The following is a 23,342-nucleotide window of genomic DNA, read 5'->3' as shown; positions in this document are numbered from 1 at the left end:
CAGTTTTGCCTGTGTGTTTCTTAGTTTGTATGTATGTTTTTCTGATTATTGTTGGATAACAACAATCTGCTAACAGCTTGTTCAGTCACTTGTCATTTCGGGACTAGACTACCGTCACTCTCTGCTGGCAGGTCTATCTGTGAATAGCTTCTGGTTTGTTTTATGTATGTATTAAAAGTTTTTAGGTTGATGGTATCCTAAGTCTGTAACCGGTGTCAATGTGTTTACCGCTAAAGATTTCAGAACACTAGTAGGTTGCTCTGGTTAAGGGCATATGCCAAATGCTGTAAATGTAATAGCTGTAATTTACTAATGGTTTCTTTTGTTTATTAATAATAGTTATTACAGTCCTGGTTCATGTGATTGGGTATTAGGCACAATGTAAAAAATGCAGCCTGGTTCAAAATAAGCTGCTTATGTCCATCTGTGCACTTTGACTCAAACCAGCTCTTTTGTCACACAGAAGTCATTAAGCTTGAAGAAGAATAAGGAAACAGACATAAGCATGTTATAGGCTTATGTCAGGCCAAAATAAATCTCACCTGAAGCCCTGGTATAATATGTTTTAAGAGTTGGTATGTCCTTAAAAGTGATCATTTGATTTCCAGGTCACGGACTGTATGATGTTGATTGAGAGATGCTTGACGTCAGTCATATGTACATCACTGGTATTAACTGAATACGAATACAAATTCAGGAACTGAAATTACTGTCTGTCTTTATGGAATGAACATTGAAGGAGGTTTGGAAATTATTAATGAAGTTAATAGGAAATGTGATGCCTATTATAACTGCCATTTTATATTATATCATCTACATATTATCTAATATATCTATTATCTATATATTTATATTATAATTGCAGCAAGCTAAATCAGTAGAAGATAAATAATTATCTATTAGAAATAATTAGAAGCAGTAATATGCTCACTGGGCACATTGTATATAAGATGGGTTGAGTCTATATGTTTTTTCTCAAAACAGCCAAATTACTGTGGTATGGATTCCATAAGATGTAAGAAATGCATCAAGCTATTCAGGTGCACTCTCATGCTGCAAATCTCCCATGTCCCAAAAGTGAAGATCAAATTGTGCTAAGAAAACATCCCCCAAATCATTACACCACCTCTGGCAGCCTGGACAGCTGACACAGTTCAGGTTGTGTCCATGAATTTATGCTGTTGATGGCAAATTTTGAACTCAGCATAATTGAGATCATTTATTCTGAACCAGCGATAACTGTAAAGTTTTGGTGAGCCTGTGCCCACTAACACCTCAGCTATCTGATCTTATCCTACAATGAAACCATGTTATCAGCCGTTGTAGCTCCTCTGCCTCAAGGTTTTGTGTGTTGTGTATTCTGAGATTTGAACAGAATTGTTAGTTATGTTACTGTAGCCTTTCTGTCAGCTCAAACCACCTATTTACCTCTCATTAACAAAGTGTTTCTGTTTTGTCCTGTTGCATAAAAGTTATTATTGTACTCATAAATCAGTACATTACCTAGTTTTGCTCTAAAAGCTTTTCTAACAATTACACAGTCTATGGAAACTCATCAGAGATCGTTTTTTATGCAAAAAAAGTTCCTCAAATTTTAATTATCCTTTTAGTCTACTCTTCAGGAGGTGAAATGCTGCTCAATTGCGTTAAGGGCTGTTGATTGGCTTGGCCCTTGATGAAGTCCTTTATTGTGTTGGCAATGCGTATTGGGTCATTGTCTTGCATGATTAAGTTCCTCACAATTAACCGGGGTGACTGGATTACTCTAGACAGAATTCTATTCAAATATCATGAGTTACATTATCAATGTTTCAGAAGGGCTGACAAGCCAAAGACAGGCTTGAACAATGAGCTTGTATTTTTCAGATCATGATTAGATCCTTTTCTTCTAATCTTGGTTCCAAGTATTGTTGTGGCTCATCTCTGTTTGTGATAAAACCTTCAGATAATTTAAAATCTTTGACATATTGCTGCTGCCAAAAAATGTGTTATGATTTAATTTCTACATGGTGAAAATTTCTAATTTATATTATCAGCTAATTAGCAGGGCAGAGGGTTCTCCAGGACCACTGTAGGGAACATGTATTAAATAATCTGAGGTGGACGAATATAAATTAATTAAAAAAAAAGCTTTAACCAAAGTGAAAAAAAAAAATTAAAACAGGCAGGTTGTGAATTTTTTTTTCTCCATCTTCCATAGCAACATATATGATGAATCAAGGTGTTTAACAGCTGCGTAGCAGCAATAACACAATTCCAGTATCTTGTGGTACACATTAGGGATATGTCAGAGTTCAGCTGCCAGCTCTCTGGCACTGAAGATGCAAATGTGATCCCTACATCTTTCACACTGCTGGTAGAAGGAAACTTGGAGGGCAACAGTTTGCCACCAAACACAGCAGATGGTGAACACATACCAGGAACATAATTATAGCAGATTAAATGAAAGTTCAAATGTTCTTCATTGGCCCGTGAACACAATCTTGTAGATTTCTTGGTAATGCTCAACGAAGTGCACCTCCAGGCCCTCTGTGATGTACTCGGCCAGGTCGGAGAAATCCTTCTTGTTTTCAGCAGGGAGAATGAGGCAATCCACTCCAGCTCTTTTAGCCTGTTGGAAAATATAATAAGCAATTACAGTAAGTACTGTACTGCCTGAAGTAGCAGGTTCTGCATATTACACAACAAAGATGTATATATTATATTATAATACAATATATTCATTAGTCTGATTGAAATGCTCCTACTTGTGTTAGCATATAAATATAAAACCTAGATCAACTAAAAAAAGTGACAGCTATAAATTTATCATGAGTATATTAATCAAAATTATACCACAATATTTTTATTATTGACTGATTGTTTATCAGTCTTGTGGGGCAAGTCGTGGCCTAATGGTTAGAGAGTCTGACTCGTAATCCGAAGGTTGTGGGTTTGAGTCTCGGGCCGGCCACGACTGAGGTGCCCTTGAGCAAGGCACCAAACCCCCCCAACTGCTTCCCGGGCGCCGCAGCATAAATGGCCGCCCACTGCTCCGGGTGTGTGTTCACGGTGTGCGTGTTCACTGCTGTGTGTGTGCACTTTGGATGGGTCAAAATGCAGAGAACAAATTCTGAGTATGGTTCACCATACTTAGCCGTATGTCACTTCACTTCACTTTAGAAAGCATTAGTTAATTTTAATAGCAGCATTTGTATAATAAAGCTCATTCATAGGGATATAGCAATGCTGCCCAAAAATGAAGTACAGAAATATTTATTTAACACTTTTGGAAGATGTGTTTATGTTTTGTGGGCTTCCTGGGAACATGACAATATGAAGCTGCCCAACTCCCAAGCTGCCACCATTGGGCCACCATTAACCTTCTCCACTATCGTGACTATCTGTGCTCTGACCCTAACGTTTTAAAGTTGGGATTTGGGGAAAAAAAGATTTTCACTGTGCTGTAATGTATATGTTACAATAATAAAGTCATCTTCTAATTGCATAGAAGTTAATTACACAAGAATGTTGAATGTAGAAAAGTTACAAGAGTGAGGACTTTCAAACTAACAAAGATTTAAAACATATATTTAAATATATTTATCTGAGAAAATATATGAAGATAAAACACTAAACAGAGATTTGTTAGTCAAGTTATATATAAATAAAAATACAAATTACATTACAGCTGCTTTTGAGTCAAAGCTACTAAAAGAAAAGAAAAAAAAAATAAACAAATAAATAAAATAAAGAACCTCACAGCGATAGTTTTTTCCTTGATTCCTCCGACAGGCAGGATCTTTCCTGTCAGGGACACTTCTCCTGTCATGGCTACATTCTGCCGCACTGGCATGTTGGTGGCCAAGGACAGGAGTGCTGTGATTATAGTGCAGCCTGCGCTTGGTCCGTCTTTAGGAGTGGCACCCTGAACACAACCAGAAAAATCAGACAGGAAATACAACATACAATGAGACAATATTCATCAGTAAAATAACTTAATTGTAGCAACAATGATCACCTTTTTATATTAAAACATCTGCCATATTTACATCCTTTTTATTTATTGAATAAAGTTGAATCTAAACCAGGCATAGACTTGACAGAGTTAAAGTGAATAGAAGTCAATAGGCTAAAACAGTTCCTAACCCTGGACCTGGAGTCCTGGATTGTATAAATCTGAAAACAAAAGTAATCATTTCAAATATTATTTTAAATATTAATGTTATCATCTCACTTCTGGCACATGCAGGTGGAGGTGGGAGCCGACAAGGAAGTCGTTCTCTGGTTGTTGCTTCATGAGTAAAGAGCGAGCGTAGGTGTAGGCGATTTTAGCACTCTCCTTCATCACATCTCCCAGCTGTCCTGTCATCTCTAGAGAGCCATCAGCAGATCCGTCTTTTTCCTTCGGGGTTCTCGGACGCCTCAAAGATGTCTCGATGAACAGCGTGGATCCACCTAGAGAAGACAGGACAAAGACAAAACCACATTTAGAGAATATTCTTAATCCTGCAACAAAATCTTTTTTTTTTCCATTGTATACTAATGGAACAACAACAATATCACACAAAATGTAAATGAGCTTAAAACAAATAAAATAAAATAAAATAAATAAAAAAAAAAGGTTTGATAAATGAACAAATCATTTCAAGTTTTAGGTTTAGGGAAGAAGGACCGGAATTCTATGGCAACAGTCCATATAGTAACATAAATTCACATTTATTTTAATCAACCAGTAACTTGTGCAATTTACAAAATGAATAGTTCAAATTAATTCAAAGACTGCAATTAAAAAGTAGTGAATTTAAAAATGACTAAAATCTTGCAACAGTTATAATATTACAGAAATGAGACAATACTTTTAATGTGAAATTTCGTGAGTTAAAATAAAGGAACTGCACCAATTGATGCTTTAGACCCAGACATTTTACACCCAGACTTTACTGGGCTATGTTCTTTATAAGGTGGTACATCTTTAGCTTTGATATCTGAAAATATTCTACAAGAGTGATCACAAATTTAAAACTTCAATCATCAGGCTCTGTTAAATAATACTGCAGTCGTGTTTGTTACATATTCTCACCCATGGCTGTCCACGCCAGGCCCATGACCACCCCCGGTGGTGTGACATCATACATTCGGTCTACAGTGAACAGCGGCTTGCCGACATAATCTTGCAGATTGTCAGCTGTCACGCTGACTGCGGCCTCCTGGCTATTAACAATACGGAATGCAACTTTCCGGAAAACCTGTATTAATGAGAATATATTGTTAAAATAAGTAAAAGTGTGATATATAACTTACCAAACAAAGAGTAAGAAAAGTTGACAATCATGATTAATACATTTATTTTCCTTTTACTAACATTATATACAGCACTGTTTGTTAACGGTTGTGCTGATTAATTCTCAAATCTGATTGGTCAGATGATCTATTGTAATTACTTGAAAAAGATTTAAAATGTATAAATGTTAATATAGTTCAAAGTTCTGGAAGAACTGTATTTAACATTTATGAAAGGAGCCTAAAGTGTCAGGGTTTGGTAAAAGTCAGATGTAAAGTTTTCTCTAAGTTTCCTCAGTAAAATTATAAGATGTGATTTTTTTTTCTATCAACTTCAAGACAGAAAAGAAAGACGCCGTTAAGGGAAGTTGAGCGTTTACACCTTCAATAATGCAAGTGAGAACAACTTGTTTATCAGACTGCACCTGCACAAACCCAGGTGAACATGTACTTAACACACGTAATACACGTAGTTATTGACAGCTGTTTAATTGCTAACTACATACACTACCTACTCAAACAACTTGCCCCCTTTCTCGAGGATGGACTTTGTCAAGCATCAACATCGAAACCGGTGTATCTACACTGACCTAACAGAATTTATAGACCCTGTATATTTACATTTATTTTAGCATAATTTTTATCGCTGTGACCCAACTCACCTTCTCCACCTGCTTCTGCAAGTTCCTGACTCCACTCTCTCTGCAGTACTGCCTGATAAGAACGTTCAGAGCCTCTGAGGAGATATTGGCCTTCTGCTCATCCAAACCACAAAGAGTCCGCAACTGGGGCACCAAATACCTCTGCAGGTCCAGAGCAGAATATTACTAACTAACATGTGGCAATGTATCACAGTAAACATTGCAAATCACAAAAAACGCAATTGTTACTGTTATGTTAGTTTATAACATAATAAAGAAAAAGACTAATACAAAAAAAATTGTCTCAGAGTAAGAAAAGCCAAAGACATGATGCCTCCACTCAGAGGCATAAAAAGTAAATATTGCATTGTAGGGTACATTAGAATCTGTGGTACGATAAGACTGGTGTATACAATATAATGCTGGGAATACAAATTTTAAACAATAATTTATTTTCTTTCACTATTACCATTAATATTTAAACATATATAAGAAGTGATCTGCGGAGTCCAAGCACAATATTACTTGTGAAATTAAAGCAATATCTTTATTTAGTAAAATGCCAACACATTAGATGTCTTTAGATGGCTCTAATGAAAATCATTATTTTGTTCTAAAAGGGATGCAAACATTTGTACTCTGTAAATTTTGTAAAATATATACATTGATTTCTTTTCTTATGACTGAACTTGGACATTTTAGGAAGATGCATTTTTTTCCACTTTATAAGCCAAAGCATGCATTTAAATCTGTTACTTTAGTAAAGTAAAATTAAGAGTGATGTGTGGAGTATGTTTCTCTACGTTACCTCTGCAATGGCTAGTTTTTCCTGAGCCACATAGCCAGACACGTTGATCATTTCCATTCGGTCTCTCAGAGGTTCAGGAATTGTGTCGATCACATTGGCAGTACAAATAAAAAGAACCTGTTCAAAAACCCAAGAATGACACAGTGTGATTAAGACAAAGATCACATTTTAACAGAGTGAATGAATGACCAGAGCCACATATTTGACCTTAGACAGATCCACAGGAACATCCAAGTAGTGATCCAAGAAATTTGCATTCTGCTCAGGGTCTAAAAGCTCCAGCAGGGCAGAAGATGGATCCCCCTGATAGCCTCTACCCATTTTATCCACCTGGTTAAAATGCACAAGAATAAATGCTAGACGTTTTCTGAAAAAAAGTATAATTCAATTAGAGAATCAGATGTACAATACAAACCTCATCAATGAGAACCAGCGGGTTTTCTGTTTTTGTCTTCTTCAGACACTGTATGATTTTTCCTGGCATCGCTCCAACGTATGTCCTCCTGCAATGTACAAAACAAGCATTAAAATACAAATTACAGAAATCCTGCTCATTCATTAATTATACATTTCCCACCTGTGGCCTTTGATTTCAGCTACATCGGTCATGCCGCCCACGCTGAAGCGGAAATACTCTCGGTTTAGAGCTCTAGCGATGGAGCGGGCGATGCTGGTCTTTCCCACACCAGGTGGTCCATAAAAGCACAGGATCTTCCCCTGTGTGCTGCCTCTAAGCTGGCTAACTGCGATAAACTCCTATTACATTATTAAAAAAAATAAAAATAAACATGATTTAGGACACATTCCTCAGGAACCAATCAGTATTATGGTTCTAAACTGAAGGTCAACTTACAAGAATGCGCTTCTTCACATCCTCCATGCCGTAATGATCTTCCTCCAGCACCTTGCTGGCTTGAGACAGCTCCAGGTTCTCCGCACTGTTGGTGCCCCATGGCATGGACGTTAACCAGTCCAAGTAGTTTCTCGTAACACTAGGAGAAAAAAGAATGAAACGTTTGGGGAAATAATTTCTGTTACGGGAAAATAATCAATAACTTTCATCCTCTTATACCATAACAGAATATAATATAATAGAATATAACCAAATCTCATACCAAAAATTTAATTATGAAATATACATTCATGTCCATTTATAGTTCAATGTTGCTGAACATCAACAAAACAAGTTTTCTTTCCATAAAACAAATAATACTGATTGTTAATTGCTGACAGTAAAAACTCCAAAATAACTAAATCCTCCCAATATCATCAAGTGGAAATGTTCTGTGAATGAGCTGCTACTATAGAATGATCATAAAATAAAGAATAAAAAATACAAAGACTATCTGACCAACTATAATTCCATGACATTGTAATATTGATTCAAATTTGGAACATGGTTAAAAACGTTATATGTTACACCTTCATACCCATCCATCATAACACCCCCAATAATAATTCCTAAATTGTTAAGTAACATAAAAAATTATCTTTCATTCTGCCAGCTCCATTAAATCTTAATGCCGTGCTGCATCTCACAGGACTCACTTGAACTCTGAGGAGTGATTATCTAGAAGACTGAGTTTGTTCAGCTCCTCGTTAATGACTTCCATGATGTGTTGGGGTACAGTGCGCTCCTTCAACCTTTCTCGGAACTTTTCCTCGATGGCATCCTTGTCTTCTTTCTCCAGGCCCAGCTCTTTCTTGATGATCTTCAGCTGCTCCTGCAGGAGGTACTTCCTGTGCGTCTGTTTGATTTTCTCCTCCACCTACGGCAGGAACATGTGCTGTTACATGAATCCAACCCAGATTAATCACCTTCAAATCATATAACTACTGCAAATATATATAGCTTATGCTTATTTAGTTCAAATGTCCCACAAATAAAATGAATATTTTGAAATTCATAGTAATGATTCAAAAGAAAAGTAAAGAAGTTTTAGCGTGAAACAGTGTAAGCTGATGCTCTGAAGTAGATGAGCTTCATTATTGGTAGAGTTGGTATTCACACATGTTGGAGGATCTTTAGTAGAACCTTTACTAGCTATTTCGTTGTTTTCAGCTGTCTGTGAGCTTTGCCTTTTATGGAGTTTTGTTTTTTTTATAGGTGTCAATAAATGTAATTAATGGCTGATTAATTGGTATTTAAGAAAATCAGCATGAGAGTTTTAAGAAAATTAGCTCTGTGAAAATGTTTGTAATTCTGGTGGGAAATGCAGCTTTAGTAAATAACCGATCAAGAAGGTGCATTAGTTTACTTTGTTTTTCCTTGAAGTCCTGCCTTTGAATCATCAACATTTTCTTTTCCCCAAATCATTTAAACAATTATCCACATACTTTATCCACATACCAAAAACATACAGCTACAAAGATGATTAATCTTAAACAATAAAGATAAAATCTGTAAGAAAATAAATGATCTGAATAATATTCCCATCTCTGCAGGAAATTTCACACACAGATATTAAAAGGAAAATAGCAAAAGACGATTTGAATTTTTATCACTTTAATTCTAAATGTGACAGAAAAGAACTCTTAAATATGTTTTAATTGCAGTTGTTGGTAAACACGGTGTGATCAGGTGCTTCTCACCTCCTTGCCAAGGCGCTGCTGTAGTTTACTCAACTCGTACTCCTTCTTCAGCAGAGACAGAGCCTTGTACAACCGTTTTGGGATCTGCAAAACCAAGAAACCACACAATTCAAACATATTCAGAAAGCTAATGGGGAAAAAAAAGGACTAATTTTTTTGATTGGAGACTCACATTGGTTTCCTCAAGAACGTCCTGTAGCTCGTGTGACTCTGCGCCAGTCAGAGCAGCGCCCATGTCACTCAGGTAAATGGGGTTGTCGACTACCCTCTGTCCTGCCTGCATCATCTGCAGAACTGATTCTCTGTACAAAAACAAACAAACAAACAAAACAAAAAACACAATTCACTCTCAATACACAATACTGAGTAATGACCTGAAAAAAGAAGGCATAAAATACATCACATGGTGAACAACTGAATGACAGATTTATTTTAATTTTACCAATAAATATACTTATTTATTATCTTACAAGAAAATGATCATTGCTGCTTCTGTTCAATATCCTGCAATGAATCGTGGATATTTATTACTGTTATTCTGTGGATTTCATTATTTAAAATCAATCTAATATGCCAAAAACCTAATTATCAAACTGTATAAATCTTGTAAATAAAATAAGACAGATCACATTTATTAAGAATTTAGTACAAAGCTGAATGGAAACAAAATTTTCATAAAAATAAATATATCACCACAGTATGTCACTAAAGTATCCAATGGGCACAAGCAAACTAACACTCGTCAGGTTGTGCAGTTTTTTTAAAAAAAAAAAATTGTACCTCCACAGCATTTTGCCAAATTCCATTTTATTAAAAAGTATTCAAAGAAAATTGATCAGTTTTATTAATTTACAGACAACAGCTCCTCTTACCCTGCTTTTCACACAAGTGTAATAGATACAGTATGTGGAGTGTTTAATGCTAAACAGCTCAAAATAAATAAATAAAATAAGGAAGAATAGAAAAATTACCTGTAAAGAGGGTTCAAAGCAATGATGTCACGGATGGTTTTAACAATCTCGGCTGTCAGAGCCTAAACACAAACCATTGATTAGCCTTAAACACAAGGCAGACATGAAAACTACAGCAGAGCAAGATATAAGTCAGTACCTTAACCTCCTCTGTGACCTGGAACTCATCGTGTATAATATTTTCCACCTCCACCATGAGGACATCATTGCTCTTGGGTAAAGGAACAGCCTCCACCACAAACTCTGCTTCCTTTACTCTCTCGGTCATCTCTTCAGCTGGAGACAGCGAGTCCTTTCGAACACGCTTGTTTTTTCTCCGCTGAACTTTAGACTGTTCCGCATCTGACTCTGTTGTGATGGATGTTTCCTCAGCCTCCACTTCCAGCTGCTTAGTGATCCGAATCCTAAATGTTGGTGTAGATAATGAAGTTAATTTCATTTATTTCAGTACACACGTAGGTGTGTCCTGACTGCTGCTGATATCATTTTTGTCCATGTGCTGTCTAGCTTTCTGAGGCTACGATAATGAATTAATGTATTTTGAACTTTATGCCTTAGGAAGAACAGTAATCATAATTATAATAATAATGTCAGCAATGAGTATTATTTTCATTTTCTTTATAGACATATACATTTCATCCATTTATGCTTTTATGTTCACATTTAATTGTTGTAGCTCCCTCAAATCTCTCTTGAAGCTAATAAAACTATAAAAAAAATTACAGATTGTTCCAGAAAATGTCCTTCCATAAATGTTAAATAAACATCTCTTTATTGAATCTTCACAATATCAGAATATCATACACTATATATTAAATAAGACAACATTTTTAATCTGTTTATTAAGATGTTTTGTGCAGCACCAGTAATAAATGAACAATATGAATGAACTGTTGCTATAGAAACAATAACAGATTACAATGAATACAATAATGTTTACTAGTTCTGTTACATTTGACATACCTAGGTTCTGAGGTGGGATTTGAGAACATGCATATTTGTAGACATAAGACTAAGCCTACATCAGGCAGATTGAGTAACACACTTATGGTGCTACAACATGTGCAAACCACAAGATGTCGCTCTTTTTTAAATTACTAAGGCTTCAGAACATTTCCAAGCGAAAACAATAAGCCTCAAACCCTTCATACTTATATTGACCTGCCAGGGCAGCTGCACTAATGTCAGAGCTGCTGTTATAGGAACTGATTCAGAAGTAAGAATTTAGTAGTCCTGTGCTATAAAATAAATTATTATGAAATGTGAAGAAAAAAACCTTCAGATTTACCTTCTGTGTCCCATCACAATCATGCGCAGTTTGTCACCAAGATCTTGCATCTCATGGATTTGAACAAAAGTCCCTGTGTTGTAAACGGCATCCAAACTTTCCACGACATCTGACTCGTCACTGATAAAACACAGAAAACAGAACTGTTCAAACATACACACAGGAAAAAGCAACTGTATGTAAAACACACTATATTTAATTCTTACTTGTCCTCTTTCTTGAGGAAGACACCAGCGTAGGGCTGAGCAAGGCGCACTTTTCTCCTCAGCAAATCCACCAGTTCTTTATTCTTCACCTGGAGACAAGTGAAATAACAGCTTAGTGTCATTGTAGACTGTTTTCAGCTGTTTAAATGGGGTTGAAAACTCTTAAGTGGGGGGTGTTCACAATACTGGTCAAGGGTATGTAAAGGGATTGGGGAGGGGTGACAAGGATGATGAAATCTCCAGTAACAACCAATTCTGACTTGTTTAAGAAGTGTAAATTCATTCATTAAGTTGTATTGATACATTCTTAAATAGATAGATGTTTATTAATTTTGTCCATGCATCTACATGCTAAGTGTTAAAACTGAGCACAAAATTACATAATGACTAATTAATTCATAAACAAATAGGACTTTCTTGTGGAGGAAAACTAACTTTTTCAAAACACTGACACTACAGTGGCCTTTTGTATATATGCGTAATCCACAATAAAACTGATATATTATTATAAAAGACAGATTATGTGGAGCGTCTGACATACAGGTCCCGGTGAATGAGCTGTTATTATAAGAAGAATAACAACAATATGGGAAAAGCGCATTGATATACAAATAAACACCTTGCAGGTGTCAACACATTCTGACCAATCAGATTCGAGAATATAACAGCGCTGTAGTGTAGTGACTTATAAAACATTATTACAACCTCGATGATCTTGATGAAACGTGGGAAGACCGGGTTTCTGTTCACAGCGATGAGCGGCACGTTGGGAAAAACCTCCGGCACCATCATGGTAGTGAGAGCCGTAACGTGCAGAGGTGGAGACCCTGATTCTGCTCCATCTCCATCAGGTTCATCACCATTAGCACCACTACTTTCAGCTCCATCCTCTCCCGGGAGGCCGCTGCCTCTGTTGCCAAACAAGTATCTCCTCTGGTCGTGGTTTATAACTATACCAGATCTTACACTCCCTCCACCAGGCGGAAGCACACTGGCGATTCTGGCCCATTTGGTTACCTGTGTGAGACGCGCAGGTCCTGTCACTGATGTAATAGTGCCGAAGGTGCCACTACATAACGGTGACTTTTTACATGAACTATAAAAATGTGTTCGCTTCGCGGTCAATCCGCTCCGAATGAGCGACTCTCCTGAATAAAATCCATTAATCTCAGCGCCAAACCCGTTAGTGTACTTGCTACAGAAGACGGTCCCGTTTTTATACGCCTGCCTGTACCTGCTCCACATCTTCATGTACGCAGCCATGTTGATCTCGAGAATTCCACGGGCAGAAACCCGACTTCCGTCCACCTGTGATGACGACATTTTGTTTATTTTATTCAAATATTCGCAATATTTAATATGTAAAAGACAAAAACTAATATATGAGGAAAACTACAGCAAAAAAAAACTATATATGACACAAACACTGTATTAAAAAGAAAGTTACTTGATCCACACAATAAGCATAAACAATAACAAAAAAAAAGGGAAAAAGAATAAGACCAAATGTTTTGCTATTGAAATGAACTATTACAATTCAAATCCATGCTTTGCATGTATTGCTAAAATTGTATACTTTTGTATTGTACATTTAAATACATTAAATCAATTTACGAGCTTATAACATGTTTAACAAGTGTGAAAAAAGGATGGTAGAAATGTAGTCTAGTCTATATTTACAAACGAAGGAGAAACAATTATAAAGCGTCAAATTTATACAGTTATTTAGACTTAAAAGACTAAAGGTACTTATTAGTTTATTTAAAAATTACATTTGGCATTCATTGTGAAAATGTTGAACTTATGTACGTCAATATTTACCCAATAAAATGCTAATATTCTTAGCATTCTAATATTATAGCAAAAAAAATGTAGATACTTGTAGAAGATAATTAATAAATAAATAATAAATAAAATAATAAAGCCAAACATTCTAAGTTATACAAACTTTCCTACTTAGTGACATCAAAATCGATTTATCTTAATTTTTAACTTTCTTTCTTTCTTTATATTATCTTTATTTATTTTATTTTATTCATTTGGACAGTAATAGATAGCGTCATGTGGTGATGTCATATGTCTGCGCCGCTACAGTGCACGTGTGGGGTTTCGGACTTGTGTTGCATTTATTTCTTAGCTAACAGATAATCTATCCACAATGGGGAAAAAGTTAAAAGTCGGAAAGACTCGTAAAGATAAATTTTATCATTTAGCAAAGGAAACAGGTGAGTTAATTGTGTTTTATTTTTGTATTTAGCTTATATTTTTTGGCTAACAGCACACATGCGTGGATTTGTTTTAAAATGGCTTCCACTTTTCTGCAAAAGTGCAGCTTACAGAAGAGAAAATAACAGTCTTATATCCTGTCTGTACATCACGTAGGAATATATGTTTACTAAAAAATGAATCGTTTAATCAGCAACAAACTGTTTGTGTGTTTGTTTTAGTAGTAAAGATTTAAGTAAAGAGATGTAAGCATAGTATTTCGATTATTAAGTAACTAATACTTAATAATGTTCTTATTGATCTGAACAAAGGGTGAAGGTTTTTGCTCAAGTGGCAGCTTGTGATACTGACATGTGAACTAACAGCCTTCTAATCAATACCAACTGCCCCATCATTTTTATACAACTGAGCAATTGGGCTAAGGGTCTTGCTCAGGGGCCCAACACAGCTTGGTGTGTCCTGGGATCGAACTCACAACCTTCCGATTGGTAGCTCAACACCTTAACCACTAGGCTACCACAAGCCCCACACACAGGATTAAGCAGTTAAAATCATGGCTCCAGTCCGATTCATGCTTATAGCACAACAATTATATTGTACTTATTTGGCTGATGTCAAAACTTGATGATAGAATTTGAAATGTTCTTAACTACAAATTTACAACACCAACGCATTTGTACGTAACAGCAATGGTATAGAATGTTTTGTGTGTGTATGTATGTATATATATTTAGTATATATTGTTTATGTATTATTTCTATTAAAATAAAGCAGCTGTTGTAAGAAATTGGGAATTAGACACGAAGGAAATGGTTACATCTGGCATAAATATTATTGCTATGAATAAGCTTCTGAATAACCTTTTTTTACTTCCAGGATATAGATCCCGTTCCTCCTTTAAGCTAATCCAGCTGAATCGTAAATTCCATTTTCTGCAGAAGGCCCGGGCTCTTTTGGACCTGTGTGCTGCTCCAGGAGGATGGTACGTTACTGCATCTGTCATGATCTGAGCTTGTGTGCAGTTTAACTCTACATTCACATTCAACTCTACATCAGGATGCTTGGGTTTTGTATCTTGTCTGTCCAGTATTTTGTTAAATTTCTGATGAGATGCAATGGTATCTTTTATAGAGGTTCTAAAACATTTTAACTGTTAAACTAGTCAACAAAAATTAAATAATGCACTAATTACTGTGAAATTGGTGTTGGGTCTACATGTTATTTGCTCAGCTTTGTACAATATTTTTGGAAAGATGATCAGCAAAAAAAAAAAAAACTATACTTATTAAAAAATATACCAAGCTTTATTTTTCTGTGTATTTTCTATATATGATAAAATCAAGTTGAAGAAACTTAAGACTTGAAGTAGACACACCATTTGATCTGTATCTGATTTGCAAAGAATTATGCATCAAATTCTGAATGTAAGGTACTCATTTCCCACATTTCCATGACCTTTTCCCCATACAGGTTACAAGTAGCATCCAAATTTATGCCCGTGTCCAGTCTGATCATTGGTGAGTCCAGGAGTCATGATGAGCTATAGCTTTCTGGGGGTTGTTTTAGATGTTTTTTATTTTTATACCATCATTTATACTTACTCTTCCCTCTCTCCTCATGATCAGGCGTGGACTTGGTGCCCATCAGACCCATCCCCAATGTAGTCACCCTACAGGAGGACATCACCACAGAGAAGTGCAGACAGGTATCTGTAGTGTACCATACTCATACACAGGCTTCTAGATTATTCTGCTGCAGCTTGTTGGTGATAGAAATGTCTCAATCTTTCAGCTTCTCCGGAAAGAGCTGCAAACGTGGAAAGTGGACGTGGTGCTGAATGACGGCGCCCCAAACGTCGGAGCTAACTGGCAGCATGACGCCTTCTCACAGGGTGTGTACAAAAAACATTGTGGAAATTAGTGAGGGACAGCATCAGTGATCCCCAAAGAGGAACGTAATACATAGCTTGTTAAAACATCCAGGAGTCACATCATATTCCACATGCAACAAAACAGAAGATCAGGAAACAGTGCTTTTCTCCGTCCTCCCTCCATCCCTGCTTGCATTATTTCTCTCTCTCACCATCAATCACCTTCAATCCTCTTTCTTCTTTTCTTTTTGTTTTTGTTTCTTCTGTTTAATCTTTCTCATTATCTGCTTTGTCTCCTGCTATCATACTTTTTTCTTTTCTTCCTTAGTTCCTTTGCTTAATAAATTAGAATTTATTTTAATGTACGTTTGTAAACATGGATTTTACTCTGAAAATCAGGACCTGTTAGAACCAATTACACATTTCATTATTCTGGTTTGTTTGTTTCTCATTGTGTGATCGTGTCAGTTGAATAATGCAGTGAAACAGATGTAATGTGTTGTAATGACACAAATGAGTTTGTTTTTCTTCCTCAGCACACTTGACCCTAATGGCACTGAAGCTCGCCTGTGAGTTTCTCAACAAAGGAGGAACGTTCATCACCAAAGTTTTTCGCTCCAAAGACTACCAGCCACTCATGTGGATTTTCCAGCAGTTCTTTAAGAAAGTGCAGGCCACCAAACCTCAGGCATCTCGTAACGAGTCCGCTGAAATCTTTGTTGTCTGCCAAGGTAAAACTCTGTGCCCGTTACCTTATTAGTGACATCTGAAGTTTGCATAATGCCTTAGCTCATTTGTTACTTTTTTTAAATCCCACCCCCATCTATCCAAAATTCATGTTGAGATACAAGTTTAGTAAGCCTGTTAAAGCCCTGTCCACTCAAACATGCTGCTTCAGCAGGCTCAGACACGGCGCAGGTTGGAAAAGGAAAATGATTTGGTGCTTGGTTTTCCATTTCACAATGTCTTTATGACAACTGTGCAGTTCCTGGAAAAATGTTCCTTAATCTTCTAAACTACCAAACGTTTTTTTTTTTTGTTTGTTTTTTTTAAATTAATGTATAAAGGCTATTTATACTGGAATTGTTAACTTTTTTTAATGCAAATGTGATGTTACAGTTGATGTAGATTCCACATGTAATTACTGCAGCACAGGAACTGAAATGATTCGGGGTTCAGTCTGTACAAACGTGTACCTGTTGATGACCAATGCTCCTGTACAAGTCCTTCTGATCTCTCGTCTTACTTTTTAGGTTTCCTCGCTCCTGACAAAATCGATAACAAATTTTTCGACCCAAAGCATGCCTTCCAAGAGGTGGAGGTCCAAGTAAAGACTGTGAAGGAGTTAACAACATCAAAAAAGCCTAAAGTAAGTGCTTATAACTCAACGTGTGCTAGCTTTCAGGATCCCAGCTCTCTTTCTTTCTTTCTTTATTTCTTTATTTATGATTGATTGATTTGATTTTGTTTATTAATTTGTGTGTGTTTAATAGGCAGAAGGCTACTCTGATGGAGACCTGACCCAGTATCACATGTTCTCAGTTTCTGCGTTTTTACGAGCTGAGAACCCAGTGGACTTCCTGAGCAAAGCCAGTGAGGTAGGAGAATTTTTTTTAAATACTTATTGCTGTATGTTTTGTTGTATGATTTATTGTATAAGTTCTGTTTCTGTTCTGCTGTAGTCAAGTTTAGTCTTTGTCCCATTAGTGTTGCTGTAGTCTCTCAAACTAGTCTCAGAGCATTCAGTAGAGAGTCTGTCATGTTTCATCAGTTAACATGTATAAGAACCTGCTGGAAACTGACGCACAAAGATGCACAGATTTAATCAGAGCCCAAACTTTTATTCTGAAGCTTTCAGCTTTAAAAAGTGTACGAATGATATAAGATGAACATAAGGCTGAGATGATGTCTTATTTAAGTTACTGTATTAATGTGTTGTGTTTGTTTTACTTGAATAACATATTTCTGTTACATCTAATCACCTTTTTTAATTCCTGTTGTCTTTCAGATCACTTTTGATGATCCAAAGCTGGAGTTTCACATGACCACCTCTTCTGAAATTAAAGAATGCTGTAAAGATATCAAGGTCCTTGGAAGAAAAGAACTGCGGTAATTCTTCACTTTACTTTGATTCTTGTGGTTGATTTTGATTCACAAGAGTTTGATTTTGACCCATTTACTGTGTAATATGATGCAGATGTAATGATGGCTAAAGACTTTATTCCTGCGTTTCAGTCTCTTGCTGTCGTGGAGATCAAAGCTGAGGAAGTATTTAGCTAGAAAGCTGAAAGAAGAAGCAAAGCACTTGGACAAAGAGATCAGGTACTAGATGTTGTGTCAGTGATATGTTCTGCCTTTCTGTCAGGCAGTCACTAATCCGTCTCTTGGGTTCAGTCTGAGCTCCAGTGATGATGAAAGTGATGCAGAGCCTAGGAAGAAGAAAAAGAAGGAGGAGGAGGAGGAGGAAGTGGATAAGAAAGATGATGAGGATGAAGATGAGGACGAAGATGAGGAGATGGAGAAGCAGCTGGCTGAGCTGAAGTCTGAGGAGTTTGCGGAGCTTAAGCGGTATGTTATGAACACGCTGAGGTTTATAATAAATATTTTTATATATAATAAATATTTTAAAAGCATTTATTTGTTCTTTAAATCGTTGGTCTGTAGATTTGTAGATGAAATTAATTCACAGTGGTGGAACGTTTCCCCTTCATTAAGGAGAAAAGAACACGGTGGTGAAAACTTTACTTTATCACCAGGTTCTATATCTAATTCTGGTTGGCCATTCAATGTCTTCCAAACATGATGTAAAGGCCACACGCTTCATTTGGATTTGTCCTTACAGGAAAAAGAAGAAGCTCCTGAAAGAGCGACGGAAGCAGAGAGAGCGAGTGGAGCTGAAGATGGACTTGCCTGGAGTTTCCATCGCTGACATCGGAGACTCAAGCATGTTCTCTCTCAACACCATCAGTAAAGCCAAGGTACCACCAGTCACACCTGATTCAAGAACATTAGGAAGGTGCTCAGAGAAACACATGTATTTGATCAGACAAAAACTGTTCGAAATAAAGATTTTTTTTATTTAAATACAACACAGATTTAAATCTCTCTCTGTCTCTCTCACACACACTCTCTAGAACCTGAATGAGCTCATGCTGGGTGATATGTCAGGAGCAGATGCCTTGGTGGATGATGAAGGAGAGGAGGATGTGCACATTTCTGAATCAGAGAGTGACCTCGTCTCTCTGGCGTCAGACCTGGATGAGGACGACCTGGCTGAGATTGAAGAAAAACAGGCGATGATGAAGCCTCCAAAGAAAAAGTGTGTAGCATAGTCTAAATTTATTTAATAAAGAACTTTTCAGTATACATTTTTTGTAAGCCTAGAAAGCTGTAACTGTTTCAGCACTTTAATTCTTTGTGGTTCTGTTTCATCCAGGGTTTCCTTTACTGCGGTGGAGGAGGACGAGGATGAAGAGGAACAGGGAAACAACCTGCTGGTAGATTTGGAGGAAAAGAATGAAAAGCAAGACAGACAGACCAGCATGTGGTTTAGCAAGGTGGGTGTAGATGTCAAACTGTTTAACTCTCAACTGAAGTCTCCCTCATAGACAACAGGTTTGCTGATGTGCTTGGAGACTGAGTCAGAAGTTCATATGACTCCAGAAAAAAACAAGTACAGTGTTACGTTTTAATTTGGTTCCATTTGAATCATATAAAGGAAGGTGTAAAGTCATCGTCTTTGACTCATCATCTTAAAATGCCTATTTTATGGCTATCGAATTTTTAGATAATACATTCCTTTAGATAATACTTTAAATCCCAGGTCTCTATCATGTTCCTGGATGACATGATGTAAATCTCTGTACGTGATAAAGTCATGCTTCATTTTCAGAGGCCAGACTAAGTAAGAGGTTCGTAGTCTGCTGCTATAATGTTTCCTACTTGTGAAAATGCACTATTAAAGAATGGTCATGACTTTCACCGTTTCCACAGTGAGGGCTGTTATATCAGGATTTATCACATCATATCTGTGAAAATGTTTTGCTGTATTGACTTGTATAATTGAATAGTACTATAAATCTATAGATTTGTAAAACTTTGAGATTCTTATGAGTTTCTTATGCCTTCTTCTCTACCAGTGCTTTAGTACTGTTGCTTTATAAATAGAAGTGACTGATAAATAAATAGAATGACTCATGTTGTAAGTCAGAACATTTAGAGATTTAAAGATAGAGGTTTCAAATTCTGTGATGATGAAGATGAGGATGACAGCAATGACTATAATGACTTTGTATGTGTTGTTAGGACATCTTCTCAGAGCTTGACCTCGATGGAGACAAAGATGCAGTGAGGGAACTTGAACAGTCCCAGTTTCTGCACAACAAACAGGCTGCAGGTAACTGCTCTCAGCACAGAGGGTTTATGTTCAGCCAACTCCATAATAATCTGCCCCTTTTGGGTGGGGGGTTATGGGAAAATGTTAGTGGTTATTTATCTTCATCCTACTGAAAATTAGAGAAATCTAAGTAAATGTATAAGAGAATTTATAAAAAACTTCTTTAAGACAATCACCAATTATGAAGGTGCCAAATGAATTTTTGTACACTGTAAGGATGTCTGTACTGTACTGGAATATGGTTTACTCATCATTCTCCTGTCATCAGGAAAGGGCAAAAAGAGGAAGGCTGAAAAGAAACCAGAGTCTGATCAGAATGAGGATGAAGAGGAGGAGGCACCTACAAACTCTCAGGAAGCAGAAGGAGAAGCAGGAGATGATGAGAGTGATGATGACTCGGACAGTGACAGTAGCAATGATGAAGAGTAATGATCTCTTTCTACTTGTCCATTGTATTCTGACCTAATAACTGATCTGTTAGAAATTCTGTTTATCACAACTGTTGTTTTTTTGTTTTTTTTTTTGTTTGTGCACAGAGAAATAGCAAGGATGAAAAACAAGTCTGGTTCTGGTGAATTACACGGAGATGATGACAACTTTCAAGTAGTCCCTGTTGAGAGCATGAGTATGTGGTGGGGCACCTGGGGGTCTAGGGGGCACATTGGTTCTGTGCATAAGGACATGTTTGATGACTGAAATAAACTTAGAGGGGTTAGCTAATGTTGCTAAGGGGGGGGACACGCTTTTTTACACAGTGTTAACCTAGTAGCTATAAGCTTCTATGACTTGTTATTCCTTAAGTATTTCTTATTGTATTACTTTATTATTTAAAGCAGTTGTTTTGGTTGTAATATTAAGTTCTGGTGTCATGGTTCAGGTAAGCGTGCTCGGATCCTGGACGCTGAAGGTCTGGCCCTAGGTGCTCAGATCGCCACATCCAAGAAGAGACGCAGGGACCTGATAGACGGCTCCTTTCATAGGTCAGATATCCTGCTTGTCATATTACACATTAGCTTTGTTCTGTTTAGTAGAATGTGCTATAGTGCAGAGGATATGTTTGTGTTCATCGTTTACACTTTCTTTTAGGTTCACCAGTTCGCAAGACACTGGCGAGATTCCAGTGTGGTTCTTAGCGGATGAGAGGAAGAACAGGAAGAAGCCCATCCCTGTCACACGAGAGATGGTGGAGGAGTACAAGCAGAAGTGGAAGGAGATCAATGCACGTCCAATTAAGAGACTGGCAGAGGCCAAAGCTCGCAAGAAGAGAAGGGTAAGAGAGAGAGAGAAAGAAACGTATAGGGAGAAAAGAGCTCTAAGGAGAATCTGATGTTTGTGAAGGTGAGACACATTACTATTTGTGTGAACTGTTGTAGATGCTGAAGAAGATGGAGCAGGCCAAGAAGAAGGCTGAAGCAGTAGTCAACACAGTAGACATCTCCGAGAGAGAGAAGATGGCACAGCTCAGAAGGTCAGAGTTTATATCAGCTTATGTACTCCATTTCCCTCTCTCTTTCTGTATCAATCTGTCTGTTTCCTTCTCCATCACTGTTTCTCTCTACATCTCTTTCCCTCTCTCACTCTCTTTCAGCCTTTGTCTGCGTTTCCTAGATTTAAAAAAAAAAATCCATTTTCCTTAATCTAAGCTAAGGTTATAGAAACCAAATTAAAGTAGAAATGTATGAGTCCCGACATATAAATGCCATTTTCTTTGCAATGTGGACATTTAATCCAAACAGCACTGCTCCTCCTCAGTGAAAGTTCTCTTCAATAACACTTAGACACTTTTTAAAAAAATATGACTCGTGTGTGTTTTTTGTTTGTTTGTTTTTTAACTTTGTATGAAAAAAATGTTTTTCTTCAGCATCTACAAGAAGGCTGGTGTGGGTAAGGAAAAGAGGGAAATAACCTACGTTGTGGCTAAAAAGGGCGCAGGGCGTAAAGTCCGCCGTCCCCCTGGAGTGAAGGGTGTCTTCCGCGTGGTGGACTCACGAATGAAGAAAGACCTCCGTGGCAAGCAGCCTGGTGATCAAAGGAACCAGGCAAAAGGGGGTAGGAAAGGAGGGAAAGGTGGAAAGCGGGGAAAGGCAGGTAAGGGGCATTCAAACAGGAAGTGAGGGAGTGAAACACGAGCATGAACTTCTCATCACACTCAGTTGGGACTGCTGTGAAAAAGCTGAGCTGTGCTAGCACCAAACTAAATGGACTCTGCACAGGATGATGCCACACATGCCTGGATTTACTCTGTATGTGGTGATTTCATCACAGAATATTTATTTTGTTCTGATTTGTGGTCAGTTTCATGTTTTCTGAAGTGACTGTTTTCTCGCACACAACCTTAAATCTGGTCATTTGAGTGTTTTCTTGCTTGAACACACCTGATAATTGTGACCATTTTTATAGGACACTGTCTTACAGGAGTAAAGGCAACAGTTGCAGTTTATCTGTAACATTTACAAAGAATTTGTACCCCATCCGTATTGTGTGTACTTTTTTTTATGGATTTATTGTTGTTATAGAAATAATTAGAAATGAAGATCAAATAATGTCTGCAGATGTGCCAAGATTTTCACTTAAAATTTACCTTAAAATCTTCAGGTAAAACAGCTGTCTCAGATCGTTATGGCAGGAAAACATGAAAATATACTTCATCTGATTTAAAGATTTCTGGGTGATAATACAAAACATGCTTGTGTTTTCCACCTGATGCCTCAAAGCTAAACGATTGGAGGAGTTTTGATTTGTTGTAAAATATTTTGTCTAAAATGTTCTTTGGACTGTTGAGTCAATTGAACTGTACAGTCACAGTTTCATATTAGTATTTTCAACAATGTAATTAAATATAATTATCAAAGCTGATTTGTCCGAAGGTGATTTATTTCCTGTCTCATGGTTTATTTGAATGTGCTTGTACTAAAATATCTGTTTCTATGAAACTAAAACATTTTTTCACATTTATTATATGGTTAATATTCTATATAATTTTTGTAATAATGAAATTTTTAAAAATGAGCTAATATAGTGAGGTTTTCAGTAAGGAATCAATTACATTATTATTAATTGTTATACGGTTATATTAATTGTT

General features: G+C 36.8%; 2 protein-coding genes across 2 annotated transcripts; one reads left to right on the top strand and one right to left on the bottom strand.

Annotated features, from left to right (window-relative positions):
- Nucleotides 1-2,165: 2,165 nt before the first annotated feature.
- Nucleotides 2,166-13,106, bottom strand: lonp1 (lon peptidase 1, mitochondrial). Its single transcript, XM_027159514.2, has 18 exons — nt 12,474-13,106; nt 11,769-11,857; nt 11,563-11,682; nt 10,414-10,678; nt 10,275-10,336; nt 9,476-9,605; nt 9,304-9,387; nt 8,260-8,480; nt 7,565-7,703; nt 7,289-7,467; nt 7,127-7,214; nt 6,919-7,041; nt 6,712-6,828; nt 5,925-6,065; nt 5,063-5,228; nt 4,217-4,437; nt 3,743-3,907; nt 2,166-2,611 (listed from the first exon to the last, which is right to left on the bottom strand). The coding sequence occupies exons 1-18, from the start codon at nt 13,089-13,091 to the stop codon at nt 2,462-2,464; spliced, it is 3,078 nt and encodes a 1,025-aa protein (XP_027015315.2). The 5' UTR covers nt 13,092-13,106; the 3' UTR covers nt 2,166-2,461.
- A 729-nt stretch (nt 13,107-13,835) lies between these two features.
- Nucleotides 13,836-23,111, top strand: ftsj3 (FtsJ RNA 2'-O-methyltransferase 3). The gene is made up of 21 exons (XM_027159535.2): nt 13,836-13,993; nt 14,871-14,976; nt 15,465-15,511; nt 15,620-15,699; nt 15,786-15,885; nt 16,401-16,595; nt 17,118-17,233; nt 17,358-17,462; nt 17,873-17,973; nt 18,100-18,186; nt 18,259-18,432; nt 18,707-18,842; nt 18,999-19,183; nt 19,301-19,421; nt 20,170-20,260; nt 20,529-20,685; nt 20,797-20,885; nt 21,138-21,240; nt 21,347-21,530; nt 21,634-21,728; nt 22,122-23,111. The coding sequence occupies exons 1-21, from the start codon at nt 13,927-13,929 to the stop codon at nt 22,372-22,374; spliced, it is 2,592 nt and encodes an 863-aa protein (XP_027015336.1). The 5' UTR covers nt 13,836-13,926; the 3' UTR covers nt 22,375-23,111.
- The last annotated feature ends 231 nt before the right edge of the window (nt 23,112-23,342 follow it).

Source organism: Tachysurus fulvidraco, chromosome 2 (assembly GCF_022655615.1).
Source record: "Tachysurus fulvidraco isolate hzauxx_2018 chromosome 2, HZAU_PFXX_2.0, whole genome shotgun sequence".
NCBI classification, from domain to species: Eukaryota; Metazoa; Chordata; class Actinopteri; order Siluriformes; family Bagridae; genus Tachysurus; species Tachysurus fulvidraco.
Note: the sequence above shows the minus strand (reverse complement) of the source record. Positions and strands in the feature narration are given on the sequence as shown.

What these genes read in the sequence shown, in the direction of transcription:
- lonp1 (XM_027159514.2), bottom strand. Translation starts at nt 13,091, where the DNA reads ATGTCGTCATCACAGGTGGACGGAAGTCGGGTTTCTGCCCGTGGAATT. An exon ending in ACGTTCTTGAGGAAACCAAT is followed by an intron (nt 9,388 to 9,475) that starts GTGAGTCTCCAA and finishes TTGGTTTTGCAG; the next exon opens with ATCCCAAAACGGTTGTACAA. An exon ending in GCTGAAATCAAAGGCCACAG is followed by an intron (nt 7,215 to 7,288) that starts GTGGGAAATGTA and finishes TGTACATTGCAG; the next exon opens with GAGGACATACGTTGGAGCGA.
- ftsj3 (XM_027159535.2), top strand. Translation starts at nt 13,927, where the DNA reads ATGGGGAAAAAGTTAAAAGTCGGAAAGACTCGTAAAGATAAATTTTAT. An exon ending in CTTGGAAGAAAAGAACTGCG is followed by an intron (nt 17,974 to 18,099) that starts GTAATTCTTCAC and finishes CCTGCGTTTCAG; the next exon opens with TCTCTTGCTGTCGTGGAGAT. An exon ending in AAGATGGCACAGCTCAGAAG is followed by an intron (nt 21,729 to 22,121) that starts GTCAGAGTTTAT and finishes GTTTTTCTTCAG; the next exon opens with CATCTACAAGAAGGCTGGTG.